Genomic DNA, 22,726 nt, shown 5'->3' with positions numbered 1-22,726 from the left:
TTTTAAAGAAAAATGACATTGGCCAAAATCTCAATTATAAACTTGCATGTTTCGACAACGTCGAAGTTGAGCATCAAGACCATGTGGTCTGGTGGTGTGATTTATTTTTGGTAGAACCGTACAAGTTATCAATATGGAATTTTTGTATGTGACAATCGGCAAGATAAATAAAATTGGTTAAATTTAGAAGCATGGAACTTTTTAGTAACGAATCACGTAATTTTGTCTTCCACTATGACTAGATTTATGTGTTATAGTATAATGATAGAAATGTATATCGCATCATACACGTGAAGTATGGGGGAAACAAAAACTTCCATACTTTACGTGCAGATAATTGAATATTACATTGAATGATATCAATTTTTTTTTGTGCTGATATGAGATATTCTAGTTCTACATTGAAATATAAATACTCTGTGCCTACCTAGTACCTACATGTACAATTTACTAAAACTGTAACAATACAGTTATTGGGCTTTCAGTTGTAAGGCCCATAATTTATAGATCATTTTAGTACGATGATACAACAAATCCATCAACAAGGCAACAATCCTAAGCATAATGACGTTTTGTTGTGATCGTAAAGCGGTAAAGGGGTCTAGTTCCAATCATTTTCGTAGTAGGAATCTGGTGATCATTTTAATTATAATGTAATAATACGTGTCGATCTCGTGAAGTGAAAGTAACATTTTGAAAACTGCAAATATCTCTTTCTCCAATGTATTTTTTTCTATCTGCAAAAATCAAAGACGGTTAAGTATTTTTTTTAGACATTAGTATTGTATTGTTTTTATACTTAGTTTATACAACAAACTAATCAAAAATATAATATACACACTAACTAGTTTTAAAATGATCCTCGATAAAGCCCAACAAAAGATTTGGCAAGGTTTTATTAGAAAACGAACCCACACATGATGATGAGCCTCTGATTGTGTTGAAGTGTCCTCGTCGACATCGTTCTATATATATATTTAATTAATAAATCTCTCATATTGTGTGGACCATTTTTTTGAATATATTTGGTAAAATATTCTTCAAAAAGTTGTACACTGATGCAAGCCAGCATCACAGGTCTTTTTGTGATAATAGGACATAAAATAAAATAAAAACTTAATACAATTTTTGACGTTAATAATAGCTAATTAAATTGAATTATGCTGTTTTATTTATATAAAGAATAATTAATTATATTATTTGTAGACTTCAATAGTCAACAACACTGTTTACTACTATTCAACTTTACCTATATAGTAAAATATTTTTTGCTTTTTTACCATATAAGGGTAATTATATTTGAAAAGCATTCCCATATAGGTCACATCCATTTTTTAGACAAAAATCTTAGCTATTCTTGTATCTTTGTGTATGTTATAATAATATCAAAGATATAAAATTCTTATGGTTAAAAAATTAAACCACTCATATAAGTCGGTTATCAGATATTGTTGAAAAATCATAATGTAAAGTTGTAATTGTAACTAAACCTATCCAAACAGAAAACCATACATTTAGATAAATGATTAAAAAAATAAAGGTCATAAATAACTCATATGAGTTGGATTACATTAATGTTAAATTGTTTTTTAATGAATTAATTAGTGTATAAATCTGGAATTAACCTACTGTTGTCTTGCTAAGCGTGAATACTACGCGCCTCCCTATAAAACGTTAAAGATGCCGAAACAAGAAACAACCTGCGGTCCTCTGAAAACTATATCTTTTCACGCGCCGATATCACGCGCCGAACGAACCAGCGCACTGTAGTGGGAAATATATCCTTAGTTTTAAAATTTTCTTCTTCTTCTCTCTCTCTCTCGAACTATTTCTCTCACCTTCCTCTCCTCCGATTTCTCCTTTGACAGTTCAGTCTTATCTCTCTCTCAAAGAATCAGAGATAGATAGATAGAGAGAGAGAGAGGTCTCGTTCTCTTTAGCTCTCTTCCGCCGTCAATTTGAATTTTCCGGTGAGAGAATTGGAGAAATGAAGGAATAAATCGAGATTTTTTTTTTTTTGAAGTGGGATTGAGATTCTTAGGGTTTCTGGTGAGGATTCTTTTGTTGTATGTTGGTTGTGAAGAGGGGGGAGAAATGCCAGGTCATAGATCCAAGTCGGAGAAGAAGGATGCTGATAAGCAGCTCCGTCGAGACCCTTACGAGGTTTTAGGAGTCTTAAGGAACTCTACTGATCAAGAAATTAAGAGCTCTTATCGCAAATTGGCTCTCAAGTAAGTTTTTTCCGATTTGGTTTCTTGTGGGGTGCTTCTTTAGTTTTTGAACATTTGGAAACTCGTAAATTCGTAAAGCTGGGATTAATCTAGGGTTTAGGTTAATAGAGAAGAAAGAAGAACCTTGAATTGAATCGATTTAGGTTACAGGGATGACTCTTGAATTTGGATTTAACTGGATTAGCACAAGGGAGTGTGATGGTTTTGGCCTAGGCTAATTCTCTCTGCACAAGCATTTAGTTACTCGCTCGTCCTGATATCTCTGTGCGGTTCCTAAACTTATATTTGGTGTGTCAGGTACCATCCTGATAAGACTGCCAATGACCCGATTGCAGCTGATATGTTTAAGGAAGTCACGTTTTCATACAACATCTTATCTGATCCGGAGAAACGCCGCCAGTATGATTCAGCAGGTTTTGAGGTGAGATTAGAGATTTTACTCTGAACTTTTACCTGATGCAAGAGTTATCTTGTTTGTGTTCTGTGTAATTGTAGTTATCATAATATTAATTAAGGTTAAGATGCTGCTTAAGGCTTGAACGCAAGATTTTCTTGGATTCTCGTCTCTAGTAATACTGCTATATTCTTCTAGCAGCTAATGCTGTGCCAGCATCAACTTTCAGACTTTGCTTATCGCAAAGAGCTTCTTTTTTTCACAGGCTGTTGAAGCAGAAAGCCAAGAGCTGGAGCTAGATCTCTCAAGTTTAGGAGCTGTGAATACTGTGTTTGCAGCTTTGTTTAGGTTTGTTTTTCTTGACGTGGACTTCTGCTCGTTTTCTAAGTCCCTTTTATATAGCTGGATGCAAATTTATTAAATGCAAGCTGATTTATGTTCTGGAACTTCCAATGAAATAGCAAACTTGGTGTGCCAATAAAAACATCTGTATCTGCAACTATTTTGGAGGAGGCTCTTAATGGCAGAGTTTCAGTTGATCCTCTTGTACTTGGACAAGCTGTGTCTAAAAAGGTGTGCTCTGTTAGCCGATGCCTGATTATGATATCATTTGTGTGTGTAATGAGTGTCTATCTCCATATAACTCTCATATGTGCCATGGTTCTTATAGGTTGAAAAGCAATGTGCACACTTTTATGCTGTCACAATAACAGAGGAGGAAGTAAGTGCTGGTCTGGTCTGCAGAGTAGAATCATCTAGCAAAAGCAAATTCAAGGTTGGCTCGACGAAGTCTTTCCTGTCAAACTGATACTGAAATGCCCCAAGTATTGGTAAACTAACATGTGCATCTGCTTGTGCAGTTGCTGTATTTTGATCAAGAGGCCAACAGCGGATTGAGCCTAGCCCTGCAGGTCTGTTGTTATTAACTGAAGTGAAAACAGTCTTTTTCAAAGTGGTTTCATATATCAATTGAATGAATGTGGCGTTACATGTTATATTTCATGTAATGAAAATGGTTGTCCTCTTCTTGTACACTGACTCCCTCGTGGAAACAGGAGGACAGCAGAAGAACGGGTAAGATAACATCTGCTGGAATGTACTTTCTTGGTTTCCCTGTCTACCGGTTGGATCACACAGTTAATTCGGTAGGTTCACTTCACTGTGTTGTTAATATACTGCCGAATGAGTTTCTTTTGGCTATCACTATTTTTTTTTCCTAACACGACTTTATTTTATTGTTCTAGATGGCTCAAGCAAAGGATCCAGAATCTGCCTTCTTTAAAAAGCTTGATGGATTTCAGCAATGTGAAGTTACCGAGCTAAAGGCCGGGACTCATGTCTTTGCTGTCTATGGTCAGTTTTACCGCTTGTAATCTGATTCCCAAATCACTTCTCTCTTTTATATCTTTCTGGATTCAGTACTCGGCTGATCCAACTTGGTGGTCATGTTCCTATTTCAGGTGATAACTTTTTTAAAAGTGTGGGCTACACAATTCAAGTTCTTTGTGCTGCCGCGTTTACACAAGAGAAAGAAGACCTCAGGTCTGTAGAAGCTCAGATCCTCACTAAAAGAGCAGAACTGGCAAAGTTTGAGACAGAGTACAGGGAAGTACTTGTTCAGTTCACCGATATGACCAGTAGATACGCTCAGGAAATGCAATCGGTTAGTTTTTTGTTCTCATGAAATATTTCCATACAACCCATTCGCAGAAAAGAAGATAAGATTTGTCATGACTGAGTAAATTAGAGCATCTATTTTGGGATGGTGAGTTTAGTTTGATTATCTTATGTGTTTTTTTAACAGATCGATGAGCTTCTAAAGCAGAGAAATGAAATTCACTCAGCCTACACAACGATTCCGTTGATGAAGCGGAGCTCGAGCAAGAACAGGCTGAGAAAGAACTCATTCAAGAAGTCAGCGGCTAAGGCGCCTGCTCCAACTGAACGGGAAGAAGATGAAGAGGAAGAGGAAGAGGAAGAAGAAGTAAGCAGCAGACAGAAGAACAAGAAGCCAAATACTTGTGATAAGTCCGAGACACTAAAGAAGAAGAGCAAATGGTTCAATTTACATTTGAAATTGGACAAGAAAAAACCTTGTTAGTTCTTCATCTCTCTCTTTTATAAAAAAAGAAGATTCTTATCCATTATTTTTCTCCCTCATCTTAGGGATCGTGTATCTGTAAATCTTTTGCTAGTTTTCTCCAACTTATCATTAGTATTAGTCAACAATTTTATTTTGATGATTATTACCGTGTCATATTGAACCCTTAATCAAAAACTGCAAATGGATCACAATTCACAAGTATGGAAATTTTGTTACACAGATCACATTAGACTTTTGATAAATTTAGAAAACACATTTTCAATGGTACACAAAATTTGAGGACAGAATTTTTCCCTACCAAGGAGTGATCGATACATTTTCAAAAATTTTATAAACGTTAGCAACTCAACAATCACAAGGCCACTTGGTGAGAAAATAAAATCATGAACTACCAAAATAACATGAAAGCTTTTTTTTTGAAAGTGTGCCCTAATTTAACCCTTGTAGTCATTGTATTGATCACACCGTCTTCTTACTTCACCAAGCTTCCCCGTCTTCACATTCTTCTCACTAACCTTCTCCATGGCCTTCGCAAACGCATCGAAGAACGCGGTTTCGTTCGCCGCGTAAAGATCCACCAGCGACCGCGTCCTGTTATCAAACGCAATCGCGTGATCGGATTGAAGCAACCCGTAACCATGCTTCAAATTCTTGTAATACATATTATCAAATTTCCCAGGGGTGAACACGTCATTGAACGCAGACATCTCTTCGTCCTTGGTGTAATTCGCACACAGCTTCCTCAGCTCCTCCGCGTATTTTGGATTCATTCCCACAGGACCGCTTTCACCGGTTTTGTTAAAGATCCGACTCGCGAACTCTTTGCAATGAGAGAAACCAATCGTGTGTGCACCAACAAGAGCGACCATCTCTTGAACGGTCAAACCACTAGACTCAAAAATCGAAATGATATGATCCATAGTCATGTTAGGACGAGCTAGCTTTCCTTCAACGCGGTTCATATCCGAGACAAGACTATCTTTCCGACCGAACTTGACGTTAACCTTCGTACCTCCGACCATTGTGATCAAGCTACGTGTTGCACCGACGAGAATATCCGAGCAAGAAACGACGTTGGGACATTTCAGCTCGAGGGCGGTTTTTACACGTGTGACTACTTCAAATGCATCTCCAGGGAGAGAGCGGTTGATGTCAGCGTCACGTTCAGAGGTTTTACGTGGAGTTGAAGCAACGAGGATCGATGCGTCGCAGCCATCGACCATGCAATCGTGGAAAAAGAGACGAAGCGTTCCTGCGGCTGTTGTTGGAGCAGCGATCTGTTTATCGGTGACGATTTGGACGAGTGTTTGCTCAAATTCAGGACATGTTTTGCTGTAATAATCAGAAGAGAGATTGGCTAGAAGGAGATACGGAAACGATAAGAGAATAAACAGAGGTAACCCAAAAAATTTCATTGAACAAAGAGGAACAACTATTTTTATTCTTTTTGTTGACTTTATTTTTTTTTGGTAAAATTTCTCCTGGTTTTAATTTCTCTTTTTGATTTGAATTGTTTGTGTGTTGTTCTTTCTTAGCTGTTTTGTGTCGTTTGCTATTTTGAATTCAAAGTTGGTTTTTGTTTAGAATAAACCAAAGGAAGAGAGAGTTTCAAGGAGAAACAGAAAACAAATATTTCACCAAATTGTAAAACCTTTTTTTTAGTCTTCCACGATGATTATAACAGTCAACACAATCCGGTTCCAAAGTCCATTTGACACAGACAAAAAAGTCTCACTAGTCAACATTCACGTCAAAGGGAGTCAAACTTCACAAAGAATCACAATAGGATAATAAAACTATAAACCAAAAGCTTCAAATTAGTTAAAACAAAATTAAACTACTTAAAAAAAATTGTTACAATTACTCCACCAACAAAGAAAATATTAGTAAACTATATTTCACTGATATTTAAGTAATTTATATTTACAGGTTTTGATTTATTAATCTTTTTTGTTACATGATATATAAAATTCCAACAAACACTAGTTAGGTGGCACCAACGCAAAACGTGAATAACGCGAAATTTTAATTCGCACTATATAAACCAAAAACCATATGTCTCTTCTTCTTCAAATTCGCACATCATCATCTCAGTTCCACTTTAAAAACCAAAAACAGAACCAAAACAAAGCTCTGCTACAACAATGGGAGAAGAAACAAAAACCAAACTCAAAGGCCACGTCATCATCTTACCATACCCAGTTCAAGGCCACCTTAACCCAATGATTCAATTCGCTAAACGTCTAGTCTCCAAAACCATCAAAGTCACAATCGCCACCACTACCTACACCGCATCCTCAATCACAACCCCATCACTCCCCGTCGAACCAATCTCCGACGGATTCGATTTCATCCCCATCGCTATCCCTGGTTTCAGCGTCGACACTTACTCCGAATCCTTCAAGCTCCACGGATCCGAAACCCTAACTCGCGTAATCGAGAATCACAAATCCACTGATTCGCCGATCGATTGTTTAGTCTACGATTCGTTTCTTCCTTGGGGACTCGAAGTCGCGAGATCTATGGATGTCTCAGCTGCTGCTTTCTTCACTAACAACCTCACTGTTTGTTCTGTGATGCGTAAATTCTCAAACGGCGAGTTCACTCTCCCCGCGGATCCTAGTTGGGCGACGTTTCGTATCCGTGGCTTGCCGTCGTTGAGTTACAATGAGTTGCCTTCGTTTGTGGGTCGTCACTGGTCTACTCACCCGGAGCATGGGAAGGTTCTTCTGAATCAGTTCCTTAACCATGAAGATGCTGATTGGTTATTCGTTAATGGCTTTGAAGGTTTAGAAACACAAGTAAGTGTTTTTCAATAAAGTTTGAAGATTTTTATAATGTGAGGTTGTTTGATGTTTGGGTTGTTGTGTTTTTGGAATTTAGGATTGTGAAGATGGTGAGTCAGAGGCAATGAGGGCGACGTTGATCGGACCGATGATTCCATCGGCTTATCTTGATGATAGGATAAGAGAGGATAGAGATTATGGTGCGAGTTTGTTGAAACCGAGATCAGAGGAATGTATGGAGTGGTTAGAGACTAAGCCGGTTCAGTCGGTTGTGTTTATCTCGTTTGGTTCGTTTGGGATTCTGTTTGAGAAGCAACTCACGGAGATAGCTAGTGCTTTACGAGAATCGGACTTGAACTTCTTGTGGGTGATTAGAGAAGCTCATATAGCGAAATTGCCGGAAGGGTTTGTGGAGTCGACTAAAGACAGAGCGTTGTTGGTTTCTTGGTGTAACCAGCTTGAGGTTTTAGCTCATGAGTCGATAGGTTGCTTTTTGACTCATTGTGGTTGGAACTCGACTTTAGAAGGGTTGAGTTTGGGGGTTCCTATGGTTGGTGTGCCTCAGTGGAGTGATCAGATGAATGATGCTAAGTTTGTGGAGGACGTTTGGAAAGTTGGGTATAGAGCGAAAGAGGAAGCTGGTGAAGGGATTGTGAAGAGCAAAGAGGTGGTGAGGTGTTTGAAAGGAGTGATGGAAGGAGAGAGTAGTGTGAAGATTAGAGAGAGTTCGAAGAAGTGGAGAGATTTGGCTGTCAAGGCAATGAGTGAAGGAGGAAGCTCTGATTGGAGCATTAACGAGTTTATAGAGAGTTTAATGAAGAAACATTGATTTTAACTTTGTAAAACACGGACATATGTATGTGTTTGTTGTGGTTGTATAAGAGAGCATTGTACCGAGATGATTGTGACTCAATAAACCAATTATGATTGTGAACGAGTGTACGTAAAAGAACTTAATATAGTAATCAACACTAGAAAATAAATAAATATTAGTGAGATTACTAAAGTTTATTAAATTGGGAGATGTACCAAACTAGTAATATTGGGCCTTTAATACGCAAAAGGGGCCAAAACAGCAAAAGCCTTTTACGAAGGAGCTTCACATATCCCACATCGGAAGACTGAGAGAGTTGATAGTGGAGACTCCAGTATAAATAGACTACACTCTCTTCAGTATCAACTCACGCAGCCATGTGGTGAGCACAAAGCGAACTATTCTTTCGCCTTTTACTAAAGAATACCGTGTGCTCTCCACGCTAAGTGGCATACGCCTATTTTTGGAGGGATCTGCCTTCGGGCGGACCCAACAGTTAACTAGTCTAAAGTATTTAGTCTCTCAGACGATGAGAGATTACAGATTTAAAGTTGAGTCTGAAGATATTTGGTATGCAAGAAGTATAAAAGAAAATTGAATCCTCAATTTGTTTGCCAGATCTCTTCATTTGGATTTGAAGTTGTGTTAGCAAAATTCTAAACATTTACTTTTACAACACCTTGTCCAGAAATCAGAAAATTCACCAATTTGAATTAAGAAGTTCGTGCCCAAACTTATAAGTGTTAAAGTATTATAAGTAACAACAAAGATTATGCTGAATTAGCTACGGAGGTTGTTAATCCTTTGTGATTACTGTTCAGAAACCTAAACACAAACCTAATAAGCTTTGGTTCTTGGACAATTACCTCTAGTTACATTCCCTTATAGCTAACCTATATCCAAACTCCAAATCATTCAAAAGGGTCAACATTAGCTTCTTTCCAAGGGTCGTCATTAGCTTCGATCATTGAGTTCATCTCGGTCTATAAACCGCTCCAACATCTCTTTGTCTTTCAGAACCAAGCAATCCTCAGCTTTTCCAAACCAGTCATACCGGTGCTTTGCCACGTAGTCATACACTGAGTCTCTTAGAGGAGTGGGAACTATGGAGAAAGCATTCAATGCTGAATAAGGCAGAGGTAAGTACGATACCACTCGGAGTGCAGCTGCATAGTGTGTCAATAGATGCAGAATTAAAAAGGTCAAATCCATGCTTTGGTTACTGATCTATGAATTATATAGTAATGACTAATGAGTAACATCCAAAAGAATATTAACCAAACGTTTACTAATGAGTATACATCCAATAAAATATGGAATCCATAAAACAAGTCGGGCATACTCAAACTAGGCGAAGTTCATCTCTTGGTAACTTAAAAAGACCTACTTCTCAGTGGAGATGTTTTCAGCTGAATCTTACCAAACTCTTAACTGTGAAACTTGAATGCATTTTGTGTTAAAAGAATATTTACATACCGGTAGATGCCTGATGGTAATACCCGAGACCTTCAATGAAGAGAAAACGCTTCTGAACATCCTCTCTAGTGACACCACTCACTTCTAGATAAGGCTCAGCTGCTTTAGACTGAAGGCAACAGAATTTGATCTTCCTGTACTTATCAGCTTTGATTATCCACTTGACACCTACGTTGAACAAAATTACTCAAATTCAAATTAAAGAATTCAATCTAGAACACAATGCTTCTTAGAATACTAAAATCCTCTACCACAATTACTCCAAACCAATGCTAATTACAAAAATATTTCCTCTTTAAGAGATGTTTCAAATTTTCTAACTACAAATATTTATAGTGCAAGTGAAATCAATGTGATAAGAACAACGAACACTGCAAATCTTCTTCTTCTTCTTCCAGAACTCGGAAAAATCAATTGAATCGGAAAGACCCTAAAATCCCAAATCTGTTGTTTCCCCCATTTCGTCGAACAAAACTAAAAATCAAAGCGAGACTAGACCACGACCAGATCAATTTAATAAACCTCTAACACGATCCTTGAGGAAACGGCTTTGTTCTATTCTAAGCTAAAAGAAGGAAACAGAGAGAATGGTACCTCCATGGCAAAGATGACAGACTCCGTCGTACACAACGACACGTGGCTGGAGGCTACCAGGCATAATCGCCGGAATCGCAGTCGGCGAATCAGTTGGGTCCGAGTACGTAATAGCTTCATCGGCGTCAATCTCAGCCGTCGTACGGGAAATAGCTCCGGGAGACAAAGTCGGCGACGGAGTAGAGAAGTAAACCGATGAATAAACCGATCTACGGTGGAGAAAACTTCCCAGAATAGACCTGGGTTTCAAAATCCGAAGCGCCTTCGTCAACATTCTAGAAATCTTCTTCGCATTTTGCTTTTTTTTTTTTTTTTTTTTTCCTGGGTAAAGAAAGAAACAGTAAAGAGAGGCGTTCAACGAAGAACTGTACTTTGCTTGAGCTCCAAGTCGGGCGAAAGGTTCAATGCAAAATAATTTATGGGCTTATATTTTATCATATTTTGGGCCTGATTGATGGCAACTTAAGCCCACTTGATTAAAAAAATACGACCGTGCCGATATATCAAACTTGACGCGAGGAAGCAAGTGTGTGCATTACAACTCCGACTAGAAGGTACAAAAGAATCTGAATAGAAGAACTGTGCTTGTAAGAATGAGGGAGCAAAGCTTAGGAAAAAGTTAGAACGATGGAAAAAATCATCTACTGAAGAAAAGAGTATACAAAATGATGGATGTGTCAGTTTCTGCTGTTCTCTGGGTGCTCCGACACTGTTTGCATACACCTCTCTCTCTCTCTATGTGCTCATTCTGGTTCAATACCAGTTTCTAGTGGCTAGTGTAACTGCATGAAAACAGAGATTTTGTAACACAAGCTAAGATGCTGTTTTCTAATGAAACAATGAATACTTTTTCTTAGGCTATTTAGATCTGTATGTGGTGTGGAACAACAAACCCAAAATTCTTGTATATTCGTTTACTGATGATAAGTATATAAGCTCTTCACGCCACTTCAACTTCTCCTTCTGTTTATGATGTGAAGCACAAGTTTTAGTTAGCTTTCTGTATTATGATGACTTAAAATGATCAAAACGCAGAAAAAAGGGAGACTAGGTTGTCTAACCGGGAAGGCGGACAGCCAAGTTTGCTTGTTCATCCGCATCAGCGTTTAAATTCTGTAAAGAAAAGTGTCAACAATGGCAGAAACTCATATTAGAAAAAGAGAATCGAGGAATCTTGCTTTCAAGCACTAGATGAGAACTACGAGATATATCATTCATTTACACAGAAAGAGGGAGATGAACATAGACACATACCCTTAGTACATGACTGATCTCGAAAGAGACACATTTGTCGCAAAGTTGTTTTGCTTCCTTGTGGAGCTTTGAGAGTACCTCATGGTTTACCTTCCATTTACCTTTGATCTGTTGTTCTCAGAAAGAATTGACAAAATGAGAAGAGAAAAGCATATATGATTCATCAAATTACCTAATTATAGCTTGACAAACCTGCATACAAACCAGCTTGGAGTCACCTCTCACTTTAATTTTCTTGTAACCTTTCTCAACAGCATACTTCAATCCTAGGATTAACGCGTGGTATTCTGCTGCATTGTTTGTGGCAATTCCTAAACCTTGACGCAGTCTACAAATCTGATTTCAGAGAAAAAATTGATACATTTAGATACAGAACTGCATTCTTCAGTTAGTAACAGTGATTCAAAAACGATACATACCAAGCTTCCGTCCTCATTTTTCAGTACCGCTGCTGCCCCAGAGAGACCGGGATTTCCCTTTGATGCACCATCAAAATCAATAAAGCAAGTTTCCTACCATAAAGAGTGGAAAAAGAAACATACCAACTTGAGCAAAAAAATTATGCATCCAGTCCACTGAAACTACGAATAATGATAAATACAAACATAATCACAACTCACTTCTGGGGAAATACTAGCAACCTTTTCCAAAGGATCAACTGACATAGAAGCTGATGGAAGCTGATGGAAGCTGATCCTGGAAAAAAAAAGAATACTTAACAATGAGCTTAGTCGCTTTGTCTCATAATCACTTAAACTTCAAAAACTCTTGTTCTTATAGCTTACTATTTTGTTGTCTTGAGTTCTATCTATCGACTTCATCTCTGAGGTATCTTTTTCTTCAGATACTTTGACATTAGGCTCCTAGAGAAGAAGTTTAAAAGGGAGACAGTTACCAACTCTACAGTTCAAAATCTCACATCACGTATCACGACAATTGCAGATAGAGGAAACACACAGTATTATTAATACCTGGAAAATACATGGAGTGAGAGCACCAAAGATATCATCTTTCAAGTCTGAAGCTCTAATACTGTAGAGTGGCTTCTTCAGCCCAACAGAAGAAAGATACTCCTCCGCATCTTTAGGCAACGAGTATCCTTTATAAACACTAACCGGAGGATCAAACACCTGACATTTTAAACAAACAAGAAACAACCATTTATATCATATTCCCATCCAAGAGAAACTATATAATATACACAAGATATGTATACTCACAGATGATCCAACTTGAGCTTGACAATCACTAAAATCCTTGTAAATTCCAATAACATCACCCTTCCGAACAACGAAAAACGCGTCCTTTTCTTTATCAGCAACAGAGACAACGGTTGAGGAAGACATCTTGGATTTACCAGACTTTGATCTCGAGGAAAAGAAATGAACTTTAGATAGTCCAAAGGCAGACACACTTGCAGGCTTTAAACAGGATTGTGAAGGCGTATAGAAGAAGCATTGGTTCCATGGAATCTGAGAAGTGACATAGCTAGATCTCTTAAGTATCCCCAAGGAAATGTATGAACGCGCATGAGACAAGCAGTTCATAACAATGTAGTCGCCACACTGTAAAAAGGACACAACTTTATTTAGAGAGAGAGAGAGAGAGAGAGATAAGAACAAATTGTAAGAAGTTCAAAACGCCAAAATCAAAACTTGAAGAATTCAATAGATTTATGAGAGGTTTATGGCGAACCAAGAGAGAAATTGAAAGCCCGAGAATGCATCGAAGAAATCAGATAGAGAAAGCATGAACTGGGAGCAGGATTGAGTAAGAAAACAAATTCGTAAAGTCAAATTCAAAATCTTACCAAGCACACACAGGGACTCGAATCTCTCGATTAATTGATCAGTTACTAATGCTAAAAACTGTGGCTGAGCTCTTTCCGGTGAGGAAGGAACTCGGTGGGTTTAAGCTGGGTTTTGCTCTCAAATCATCAAGTTAGGGTCAATTAGGCCTGGGCATTCGGTTAACCATTCGGTTTCGGTTCGGTTGTATTCGGTTTCGGTTATTTTGGATATAGTAATATAGTAACCATTTGGATATTTTTGAAATTTCGGTTCGGTTCGGTTCGGTTTCTTTCGGTTCGGTTTCGGTTTGGTTATTTAAATAAATAACCATAACTAACATAAATTATATTAACATTAACCAAATAAACCAAATATAACCAAAACTAACCGAATATAACCAAAATTAACCAAATATACAATAACAAAAATACAAAAAAAGGGAAAAATATGGATTCAATTTTACAAAATAGTATTTAACTTTGTAAATTCAAAATAATAACATTTACATATATTGATTATTTAAAATATTTAATTGTTTTGAATCTAGAAATAATTTATATTTTAAGTTTATTTTATAGTTTTGCATAATATTAAGTATATAATATTTGATATCTTTTAGGTTTTCGGATATTTCGGTTAACCATTTAATTGTCGGTTCGGTTCGGTTCGGTTTCAGTTAGTTTGGATATAGATTTTTACTAACCATTCGGGTATTTGAAGAATTTCGGTTCGGTTCGGTTTGGTTTTTTTCGGTTCGGTTTCGGTCGGTTATTTGGTTATCGGTTATTTTGCCCAGCCCTAGGGTCAATGACTCAATGGTCGGTTTGATTTAGGCATCGTAAATGTGTATAAAATAGATATATTTTAATAATGTAGAAATTGAACAAATAGGTTTCGTGGTGTAGTTGGTTATCACGTCAGTCTAACACACTGAAGGTCTCCGGTTCGAACCCGGGCGAAGCCATTTAATTTTTCTTTTTTTGTTCTTAATTTTCTTACAAATAATAAAAAAGGCTTAGTTAGTAGACACAATAAAAATTTAAAAATGCAATTCCATGAGATCCGTACATTATTGGTATCTCTAGTCTTTGCTTCTTATTTCTATATATATTTTTGATAATAATTCTGGCCATTGTTATGATCAGTCATCAGTGTCGATGTCAACCTAGTACAATTGCAAAATTCTTCACGTGATAATTACGGAGAAAAAAAAGACAGTGATAGGAGTTAAAAAAAAAAAAAAAAAAAAAACCATTTTGTTCTTACTTGATAATAATTCAAAAACAAAGACACTTTTTTTTTTGTTCTTTTACTTTTGTGTGGTTTCAAGTTGATAATAGTACTAATGCTCGTGAGTCATCAGCATCTTCTCCAAACAATCAGCAACGTACATTATTACACTATTAGTGTAAACGACAAGTCTAGGACCATCCAAGATTAAAACCACCCACGAAAGAGGGAAAAAAAAACAAAGAAGTATGTATATGCTCCTATATCTTATAGATGGGATGCACCACTGAATCAGAATCTCTCAAAGTAAGTAAGTCTCTGATGAGCTTAAACTAGAGACAAAGAAAATGAATACGTTTCTGAAGTCACTCATCTTCTTACAAGATTCATGTCTTGCTTTCCTCTCTCTACTGGTAATTATTAAGACCATCTCATATTTTTTCTTTATGATCACTCGCTCTGTTTCTCTGCTCTGAGAATAGTTTCTTCTTTTGTGTGCTGAGAAGTTCCATGGAGGGAGTTCTGAAGATGTAAATACAGGTCCAAAGAAGCTTGAAGCAACCATAAACGGTGTGAAGATAAGTATCGACACGACATGGACACGACGATTGAGGAGTTTGCTCATAGTTCCCATTTTCAAGTCTTTGGTGGCTTTTTGTTTGATTATCTCCGTCTTAGTTTTCGTAGAAGGTATATACATGAACCTTGTAGTGCTCTACGTCAAGTTGTTTAAGCGAAAACCCGAAAAAGTCTACAAATGGGAGCCGATGCCGGAGGACATCGAGCTCGGACATGAGACATACCCCATGGTCCTTGTACAAATCCCAATGTACAACGAAAAAGAGGTATATATATACATGTATTTTCTATATTATATCATGGACGTACGGAGTACGGACTCATTAAGTATTTCAGAAAACTAATTGACAACAATCTAACGATTTAGGGTTTTTTATATACTATAAATTATCTTTGTACATTTATAAATGCAAGATTCCTAACATGTTGTTAACTCGCAGGTTCTTCAATTATCTATAGGTGCTGCATGTAGACTAATATGGCCGATGGACCGCCTAATTATTCAAGTTTTAGATGATTCCACTGATCAAACCATCAAGGTCTTGCTGCTAAGCAATTCTAGTCGATTTATTGGACACACACATATATATATATATACATATATATGAAGTATATATATGTATTAATTTAAGATAACTAATGTGGAGAGAATTGAATTTCAGGAGCTGGTAAACACAGAGTGTGCAAAATGGGAAAGCAAAGGCGTAAATATTAAGTGTGAGAGGAGAGACAACAGAAATGGCTATAAAGCCGGAGCTCTTAAACAATGCATGAAGCACAACTACGTGAAGCTATGCAACTATGTTGTCATCTTCGACGCAGACTTCCAACCGGAGCCTGATTACCTCCAACGCTGTGTCCCCTTTCTCGTTCACAACCCTGAGGTCGCTCTAGTTCAAGCCCGATGGAGATTCAGTACGTTGATTATGGTAGAAAATTTAACATATATTATATATTAACAACTATTAAGTATTAATAACAAGTTTAAGACTATAAATATTTGTAAATTTTCAACTCAAAACCAATGGGAAATAAATGTTGTCACTTAGACCAAATTTAGAGTGAGTGGGATTGCTAATGCTCCTCCCCTCACAATAAAAAGTCTTCTACCCCGACCATATTCATTTAGACCAAATCCACTCTAAGATCGAATACTAATTTTGGATCGACGAAACAATTTGACATTGAAATAAAATTCATAATTTTATTTTTTTTATCTCAGAATTGAAAAATAGTTGGTTATAATAATTTGAATGAGTTATTCTGGTGTACGTAACAATATGTACACGTTAGGTCCTTTACATATTTCGGCATAATTGAAAATCCTAATAGTCTTCAAACTGAGTGATTGTGTGTGTGTGGGGTCCAAAATAGTGAACGCAAACAAGTGTTTGATGACGAGGATGCAAGAGATGTCCCTCAACTACCACTTCATGGCAGAGCAAGAATCTGGATCCACTAGACATGCCTTCTTTAGCTTCAATGGTGCATTTCTTTATGATCACTTGTTTTAAATATCGATGTATTCTTTAATTTTATTACATAAATGTGGTTTGGTGTATCTCTTACAGGAACTGCAGGTGTATGGAGAATGGCCGCAATGGAAGAAGCTGGAGGATGGCATGACCGGACCACCGTAGAGGACATGGACTTGGCCGTTCGGGCTGGTCTACTCGGCTGGAAATTTGTCTTTCTCAATGACCTCACGGTAGATTTTTATATATCCCTGCCTACTAATTGTAATAAAGTATATAAGCCCTATATAAATTATAAACACTCATCGCATCTTGTATACATTATATATGTAACTGTTAGATACCCTACATAGGTTAGATATCCAACATTACGTAATACGTAGTGCTTTGTAAATCTATATTATAGACACTCACACGTACCTTTTTGAACCAAAGTTTTTGTGGTAGATTTTATTGAATTTGGTTACCTGACCAAGTTTGTGATAAAGTTCAAATCAGTGACACTCTCGTAGTGATGCATTCACAAGTGTTTCTATCAAAATAATTATTAGGTTATAATCATTAAATTATGTACACCTACACTGACTTTGTAGGTGAAAAGCGAGCTACCAAGCAAATATAAGGCTTTTAGATTCCAGCAACATCGATGGTCTTGTGGTCCAGCTAATCTCTTCAGGAAAATGATTATGGAGATTATTCGCAATAAGGTCCATCCCTTCAGTTTATTAATTTCAATTTTAACAAAAACGTGCCCACTATTTTTTTTCTTTGTCTTACATGCCCAACAACTTTGTTTTTTTGTCTATCGTGTTACAATATGTATAGACAAACATGCCATGTGATGTGAGGCTGACGTACATTTTCTTTTGTTTTGATTGGTCACTTATCTATCCATGATGGGATTGGTTTTTTCTTTTGTTATGTTTTAAGTTTTAACTAATCGCCAAATCATCAGCTGATGGGTTAGATTTAGAAATTCGTTTTGGTTCAAATTAGTATTATTTGGTTCGGGTTAGTTAAACTAAGTCGTATTAAAGATTGATTAGTATTATTTTGTGACCTTTTAAGCAAATTAATAAATTAAATGTAGTGAGTAGACGTCTAACCTTTACAAATCTATGTAACAATGAACAGAGAGTGACGATTTGGAAGAAGTTATATATGATGTATAGCTTCTTTTTCTTGCGGAAGATCATAGTCCACTGCTTTACTTTCTTCTTCTACTGTGTTATTCTTCCTACAAGTGTCTTCTTCCCCGAAGTCAACATTCCAGCTTGGTCAACTTTCTACGTTCCCTCTATGATAACTCTCTGCATCGTCATTGCGACACCAAGGTTCGTGCTACTTTGTAATTCATCTTGATCGATAAATATATCACTAATTGAATAAATCATTTACTATATATGCATTATCGAGTTTTGTAGATCATTCTACCTTGTGATATTTTGGATCTTATTTGAGAACGTAATGTCTATGCATCGGACTAAGGGAACTTTCATCGGCATACTCGAAGGAGGAAGAGTGAACGAATGGGTTGTAACTGAAAAATTAGGAGATGCCCTTAAGACTAAGTTACTTCCTCGAACTGGTAAACCTCGTAACGGATTCTTTGAAAGGTATAATAAACTAATTTGCCTAATCATATATTATGAACAAACTAGACATAGAATTGATAAGAGAGTTTGGTTGGTCGCAGAGTAAACTCCAAGGAGATAATGGTGGGGACATACATATTGTGTTGTGCTTGTTATGGACTTGCCTTTGGGAACACATTCTTATATCTCTATCTTTTCATGCAAGCGGTTGCTTTTCTCGTTTCCGGTGTTGGCTTTGTCGGAATTTAAAAAATCGATCACATTTATAGATCAATGTTGGTTCCTAATCAATTAGTTAATTCATGCTTGATTACCCATTCTCAAGCTAATCGTGTTAATTAGTCTGATAAATATCTAGATATTTTGTCTAGCTAGATGGGTTAACATCAGTTGAATATCTTGTGTATTGAATAAGATGGTGTTATACAGTTTTGATTACCATGATCATTTTAGATTCAATAGTGTTCTGGTGGTAATTAGTGTACATTGAAGAATCACATACGTGACTAGACAACTCACCCGAGCATGTATTTCTTTGTGTTCATAATTATCTTATTTGGGAGTTGTGCATATTGAAATCCTTAACTTTTATATGCTATTTATATAGAAAATAATATGTTCCAAAATGCAAAGAATATATATCAAGCATCATCAACAACGTGTGCATATAGAAGCTAAATTAAAGATTTCTCGTCTGACTCTATTCATATTAAACTCCCACGCATAAGAAAAATCAAAAACTCATATAAAGTATGAAATTCAGTAAAACATATATAAATTAATAAAAGAGAAATTCCTTTAAATACCACTAAAAAAGTTTTTTTTTCCAAAAATACCACATTTTAGTTTTTGTTTTTCCAAAAATACCACAAAAGTTTTTTTTTCCAAAATTACCACAAACACAAAAAATTGATTTTTAAGGATGTAGAATTTTTTTTTTAAGTTTGGGTTGGCACATTTAGTTTTAGGGTATAGTTTTTAGGGGTAGAGTTTAGTATTTAGAATTTAGGAATTAGTTTTTAGTATTAGAAATTTAATTCAATTATGTGGTATTTTTGGAAAAAAATTACATTTTTTAGTGGTATTTTTGTAAAAAAAAACTAAATTATGGTATTTTTGGAATAAAAACCTATTTCAGTGGTATTTATGACAATTGCCTTTAATAAATACTATAAATTGATAAATTTTGCTGGTTCCGAGTCGAGCCAGTATAAAAAAATAACAAAACTCAATAAGATAATATTTTTTTTTGAAATCCCCATGTAAATTATAGTCTCAATATTATTATAAATTAATAATCATGTAAATATATATATTTATATATACATGCTGATATAATAATGTATGATTTAAAATTTTGAATTTTTTCCATGACCTTATATCTATAAAACAACTGTTATGTTATATTTTTAAACTATAATAATATAAAATAATCTATAACATGTCATAAAAATAGCTCAATTTTTTTCTAAATTTTTCAATTTCTATATTTGCATCATTTTCATTTTGATAGTTTATAAGTTATTTAAATATGACAATTGATATTATTATTCATAAATTTGAATTTTTATATGTCATTTGTATAAGTGAATTTGTTTATAGTATTTGTAATTTATTGTCAATAACTTTTTTCTTAAAACTAATAATACAACATCCGAAAGTTTAATCTTATTTTGCTAAAATTGTCTCAGTTTATAATTTTTTAGAATTTAAACAATTAAAATATCTATTTACACTATAAAATAATAAATATTAATTTATAAGTAAATTAATATTACTATAAATTAATAAAATTATATGGTCCCAACATTATTAATTTATAAAGGTTTTACTGTAAACTAAATTTAAAAATCAATCACATAAAAGTAAATAGATAAATAACAAAAGGTAAAGCCATTATATATTACAAATCCAACACTATAAGAAAAAAACAAAAACCAAAAAACTCATATAAATATAAAAGAATATTTTAAATATCAAGAGCAAATCTCACATAACGAAATATATAACTAACAAAGATGTAAAGTCAATATTATATATCAGAGCTGACTTGTTGTTCATGAATATTTGTACAAACATAACACGTATTCATATTCCATGATTGGATAAACTTATTTTGCTTGAAGTAATTTTTTTTTGGATTCATTTACAACATTTTTGAAGCTTGATTCAAATGATATTGATTGATGCAGTATATTTCGGTCAATTAAATTATTAATCCACAATCTGCATTAATCAACTCACTAAAAATACACAAAGTTGCTTAATCTATCCTTAACATGAATTGGTTTGTTGTAACAGTATTAACTAGCAATACAAATTAAAGAAAAGAAACAGAACACAACTAACAATAAACTTTAAATCAAGATTAAACAAGTGAACCTTGGGCAAGGTAATTGACTTGGGAGATAGCTAACCAATCCTAAATGTCCAAGCAACAATCAAGAACAAACCTATGGCTAAGAACACTAATGCAAATCAATCCATTTCCATGGTAGAGATTCCTATGCTAATCAAGTGATAATCAACTTTTTCCAAAGACAATCACAAAGCTAGCATGCATTAAAAACAAGTATTAATACCATTAAGCACCCTAATCATCAATTTCCATTGGCTAGAAGTGCAAAGCCCTTGAATAGTTTGGTTCAGAAATTTCATCAAACACCTTCTGGGCAATGGAAATCCTAATGTCTAGATTCAAGCTTTATCAAAGCTTTCTAGCATTATTAACACTAAACAAGATTGGAAACACATAAATAAGACTCTAGACATCAAAGATCAATCATCTATCTCCCTAATCTACATAGCCCAAAGTTCTAATGATCTACTCACTCATCATAATGATCACACAAAGGAAAGAGTTTGATCTTTGTGAAATCATAATAAGAGATTATAGATTAAGAGATTTGAAAGAGAAATTGCTATTAAAAACTTAGAAGTACTCAATCATTCAACAAACCAAGAGTAAATAAGCTTAAAAACTCTCAGTGTCTGCTAAACAAGAGATAAACAAAAAGATAAGCAAAAGATAAGAGATAAGTCTCCCCTTAATAGGGTTAGAGTATTTATAGCAAAATAAAAGGGAGCAGGGTCAACCCAGTTCAAACAGGGTCAAACCTGGATCAAAACTAAAACAAGTGTGGTGATGGTCTCACACGGCCATGCTTTGACCGATTGAGATGGCCGATTGGGATGGCCGGGCACACTTTGGCCGATGGTGGTGAGCGCTAGTGTAAACGGTGTTTTCTCTTCTTGAGCTCCATCGGCCATGGCTTGGCCGATTGATGAGGTCGCGTGGCTCCAACGGTCATGGCTTGGCCGATTGAGCTTGGCCGCGTGTGGCTCCTATCTTCACTCTGGCTGTATATACATTCACTCAAACAGGTATAACTCTTTACACGCACATCTGATTGGCCTGAAATCACCTCCATTGCAAAGCTTACTCAATTTCCAATAATTGAGATGAAGAACTCTGGAGCTAAATCCCAAAGAAAAGTCTTCATACGAGTCGATCTTTGAGGGACTGCAAACTGGTTCCGAATCATCAATCATCTTGTGTGCATCCAAATGTGTGTCTTCCATTATATTGCTAATTATTGACTTATTTGGCTCCAAAACACACTTTCCTTGTAAATCTCTACTCCGTCATCTGAGATAACAAACTTGATGTAAAATGCAACCTAAACAACCTAAATGCTCATGAATATGCACAAAACAATGAAGAATTAAGCTCTAAAGTTACATAAAAACACAAGATATCAGATATCAAGTAGCAACCTCAATGATCATTGTTATATATTTATCTTTTCATGCAAACCTTTAGCCGGATCACTCAAAAGACCTTCTTATTCATGCTTGAGGTAATATAACATTTAGAATTTAAAATTTGCAGCACAAATTTAATTGTTTGTTTGAATTTTGCAGAACAAGGATCTCGATATGACTATCGAGTTTATGAAACTAAAGGTCCAAGTACTTCACATAAGAAAGTCGGTTAAACAAGCATGAGGTAATGTATTTAATAGTTTTTTTTTGTTGTTGCAATTATGATTGTTTGGTTTTTTTTTTATGTTTATGTAGGCCTTATCACTCCTATCAGAGCATGAAGATGCTGAGCAAGATATGCAGATTGATACTAAGAGGGTGGGCATCCTTCATTAGTTTTGGGTTGAAATGAGTTGCTCCACTTTTTATTTCTAACTAGTTTTAAACACGTTTTTTTTTTTTTACATTTGTCTTCTTTTGCTTTTTTTTGATGGATTTGCAGGTTTTCGTCAATCCTGCTGAGCAAGATTCACCCGAAAGCATGCCAGAGGTATGCATGTTTGGGTTGAAATGAGCTGTAACGTCTCTCATCATTTGCTATCATTTGCTACCTTTTGATCATGGTTTTGCTTTGCAGTT

The 22,726-nt window shown here is 35.6% G+C and overlaps 5 protein-coding genes, 2 non-coding genes and 1 pseudogene across 10 annotated transcripts; 5 read left to right on the top strand and 3 right to left on the bottom strand.

The window, feature by feature from the left end:
* The first annotated feature begins 1,697 nt into the window (after nucleotides 1–1,697).
* On the top strand, nucleotides 1,698–4,871 carry LOC104776538 (chaperone protein dnaJ 16). The gene is made up of 10 exons (XM_010500631.3): nucleotides 1,698–2,231; nucleotides 2,529–2,652; nucleotides 2,891–2,973; nucleotides 3,087–3,198; nucleotides 3,296–3,400; nucleotides 3,486–3,536; nucleotides 3,681–3,770; nucleotides 3,870–3,978; nucleotides 4,086–4,288; nucleotides 4,430–4,871. The coding sequence occupies exons 1-10, from the start codon at nucleotides 2,095–2,097 to the stop codon at nucleotides 4,724–4,726; spliced, it is 1,311 nt and encodes a 436-aa protein (XP_010498933.1). The 5' UTR covers nucleotides 1,698–2,094; the 3' UTR covers nucleotides 4,727–4,871.
* Nucleotides 4,872–4,930: 59 nt separating this feature from the next.
* On the bottom strand, nucleotides 4,931–6,274 carry LOC104776537 (peroxidase 6 pseudogene; annotated as a pseudogene). The gene has a single exon (XR_015595449.1). The product of XR_015595449.1 is annotated as a peroxidase 6 pseudogene (transcript).
* A 510-nt stretch (nucleotides 6,275–6,784) lies between these two features.
* LOC104776536 (UDP-glycosyltransferase 74B1) lies at nucleotides 6,785–8,449 on the top strand. Its single transcript, XM_010500629.3, has 2 exons — nucleotides 6,785–7,530; nucleotides 7,613–8,449. Exons 1-2 carry the CDS (start codon nucleotides 6,874–6,876, stop codon nucleotides 8,342–8,344), a joined length of 1,389 nt encoding a protein of 462 aa, XP_010498931.2. The 5' UTR covers nucleotides 6,785–6,873; the 3' UTR covers nucleotides 8,345–8,449.
* Nucleotides 8,450–8,702: 253 nt separating this feature from the next.
* Nucleotides 8,703–8,818, top strand: LOC147946732 (U5 spliceosomal RNA). The gene has a single exon (XR_015596066.1). It is a non-coding gene; the product is annotated as a U5 spliceosomal RNA (small nuclear RNA).
* A 199-nt stretch (nucleotides 8,819–9,017) lies between these two features.
* Nucleotides 9,018–10,784, bottom strand: LOC104776535 (uncharacterized). The gene is made up of 3 exons (XM_010500628.2): nucleotides 10,400–10,784; nucleotides 9,806–9,973; nucleotides 9,018–9,495 (listed from the first exon to the last, which is right to left on the bottom strand). The coding sequence occupies exons 1-3, from the start codon at nucleotides 10,671–10,673 to the stop codon at nucleotides 9,284–9,286; spliced, it is 654 nt and encodes a 217-aa protein (XP_010498930.2). The 5' UTR covers nucleotides 10,674–10,784; the 3' UTR covers nucleotides 9,018–9,283.
* A 91-nt stretch (nucleotides 10,785–10,875) lies between these two features.
* On the bottom strand, nucleotides 10,876–13,605 carry LOC104776534 (uncharacterized). 3 transcript variants are annotated; one of them, XM_087508796.1, is made up of 11 exons: nucleotides 13,464–13,605; nucleotides 12,874–13,218; nucleotides 12,625–12,783; nucleotides 12,438–12,516; nucleotides 12,274–12,338; nucleotides 12,073–12,165; nucleotides 11,846–11,989; nucleotides 11,654–11,761; nucleotides 11,461–11,512; nucleotides 11,293–11,362; nucleotides 10,876–11,181 (listed from the first exon to the last, which is right to left on the bottom strand). In XM_087508796.1, exons 2-10 carry the CDS (start codon nucleotides 13,198–13,200, stop codon nucleotides 11,340–11,342), a joined length of 1,050 nt encoding a protein of 349 aa, XP_087364922.1. In that variant the 5' UTR covers nucleotides 13,201–13,218; nucleotides 13,464–13,605; the 3' UTR covers nucleotides 10,876–11,181; nucleotides 11,293–11,339. The 3 variants fall into 3 exon arrangements, with proteins under 3 accessions (XP_087364922.1, XP_087364923.1, XP_087364924.1); XM_087508797.1 differs by having other exon boundaries at nucleotides 12,295–12,338; XM_087508798.1 differs by lacking the exons at nucleotides 10,876–11,181; nucleotides 11,293–11,362; nucleotides 11,461–11,512; nucleotides 11,654–11,761; nucleotides 11,846–11,989 and having other exon boundaries at nucleotides 12,067–12,165; nucleotides 12,295–12,349; nucleotides 12,439–12,516.
* A 728-nt stretch (nucleotides 13,606–14,333) lies between these two features.
* TRNAV-AAC (transfer RNA valine (anticodon AAC)) lies at nucleotides 14,334–14,407 on the top strand. Its single transcript has one exon. It is a non-coding gene; the product is annotated as a tRNA-Val (tRNA).
* A 380-nt stretch (nucleotides 14,408–14,787) lies between these two features.
* LOC104776533 (putative glucomannan 4-beta-mannosyltransferase 10) lies at nucleotides 14,788–18,781 on the top strand. The gene is made up of 10 exons (XM_010500625.2): nucleotides 14,788–15,086; nucleotides 15,180–15,518; nucleotides 15,693–15,791; nucleotides 15,915–16,167; nucleotides 16,627–16,737; nucleotides 16,824–16,960; nucleotides 17,321–17,434; nucleotides 17,862–18,061; nucleotides 18,152–18,343; nucleotides 18,424–18,781. Exons 1-10 carry the CDS (start codon nucleotides 15,021–15,023, stop codon nucleotides 18,569–18,571), a joined length of 1,659 nt encoding a protein of 552 aa, XP_010498927.2. The 5' UTR covers nucleotides 14,788–15,020; the 3' UTR covers nucleotides 18,572–18,781.
* Nucleotides 18,782–22,726: the final 3,945 nt, after the last annotated feature.

This window comes from Camelina sativa, chromosome 3, assembly GCF_030686135.1.
Source record: "Camelina sativa cultivar CO46 ecotype springtype chromosome 3, ASM3068613v1".
Lineage (NCBI taxonomy): Eukaryota > Viridiplantae > Streptophyta > Magnoliopsida > Brassicales > Brassicaceae > Camelina > Camelina sativa.
The sequence above is the reverse complement of the archived record's forward strand: the minus strand, read 5'-3'. Positions and strand labels throughout refer to the sequence as shown.

Coding starts and splice junctions, on each gene's coding strand:
- LOC104776533 (XM_010500625.2), top strand. CDS start 15,021: ATGAATACGTTTCTGAAGTCACTCATCTTCTTACAAGATTCATGTCTT. Junction 16,961..17,320: donor TCTTTCTCAATGACCTCACG/GTAGATTTTTAT, acceptor CTGACTTTGTAG/GTGAAAAGCGAGCTACCAAG. Junction 18,344..18,423: donor CGTAACGGATTCTTTGAAAG/GTATAATAAACT, acceptor GGTTGGTCGCAG/AGTAAACTCCAAGGAGATAA.
- LOC104776534 (XM_087508796.1), bottom strand. CDS start 13,200: ATGAACTGCTTGTCTCATGCGCGTTCATACATTTCCTTGGGGATACTT. Junction 11,762..11,845: donor CCAAGCTGGTTTGTATGCAG/GTTTGTCAAGCT, acceptor TGAGAACAACAG/ATCAAAGGTAAATGGAAGGT. Junction 11,513..11,653: donor AGATCAGTCATGTACTAAGG/GTATGTGTCTAT, acceptor TTTTCTTTACAG/AATTTAAACGCTGATGCGGA.
- LOC104776538 (XM_010500631.3), top strand. CDS start 2,095: ATGCCAGGTCATAGATCCAAGTCGGAGAAGAAGGATGCTGATAAGCAG. Junction 2,232..2,528: donor TATCGCAAATTGGCTCTCAA/GTAAGTTTTTTC, acceptor TTGGTGTGTCAG/GTACCATCCTGATAAGACTG. Junction 4,289..4,429: donor ACGCTCAGGAAATGCAATCG/GTTAGTTTTTTG, acceptor TTTTTTTAACAG/ATCGATGAGCTTCTAAAGCA.
- LOC104776535 (XM_010500628.2), bottom strand. CDS start 10,673: ATGTTGACGAAGGCGCTTCGGATTTTGAAACCCAGGTCTATTCTGGGA. Junction 9,974..10,399: donor CTGTCATCTTTGCCATGGAG/GTACCATTCTCT, acceptor TGTTCAACGTAG/GTGTCAAGTGGATAATCAAA. Junction 9,496..9,805: donor TTACCATCAGGCATCTACCG/GTATGTAAATAT, acceptor CACACTATGCAG/CTGCACTCCGAGTGGTATCG.
- LOC104776536 (XM_010500629.3), top strand. CDS start 6,874: ATGGGAGAAGAAACAAAAACCAAACTCAAAGGCCACGTCATCATCTTA. Junction 7,531..7,612: donor TTGAAGGTTTAGAAACACAA/GTAAGTGTTTTT, acceptor TTTGGAATTTAG/GATTGTGAAGATGGTGAGTC.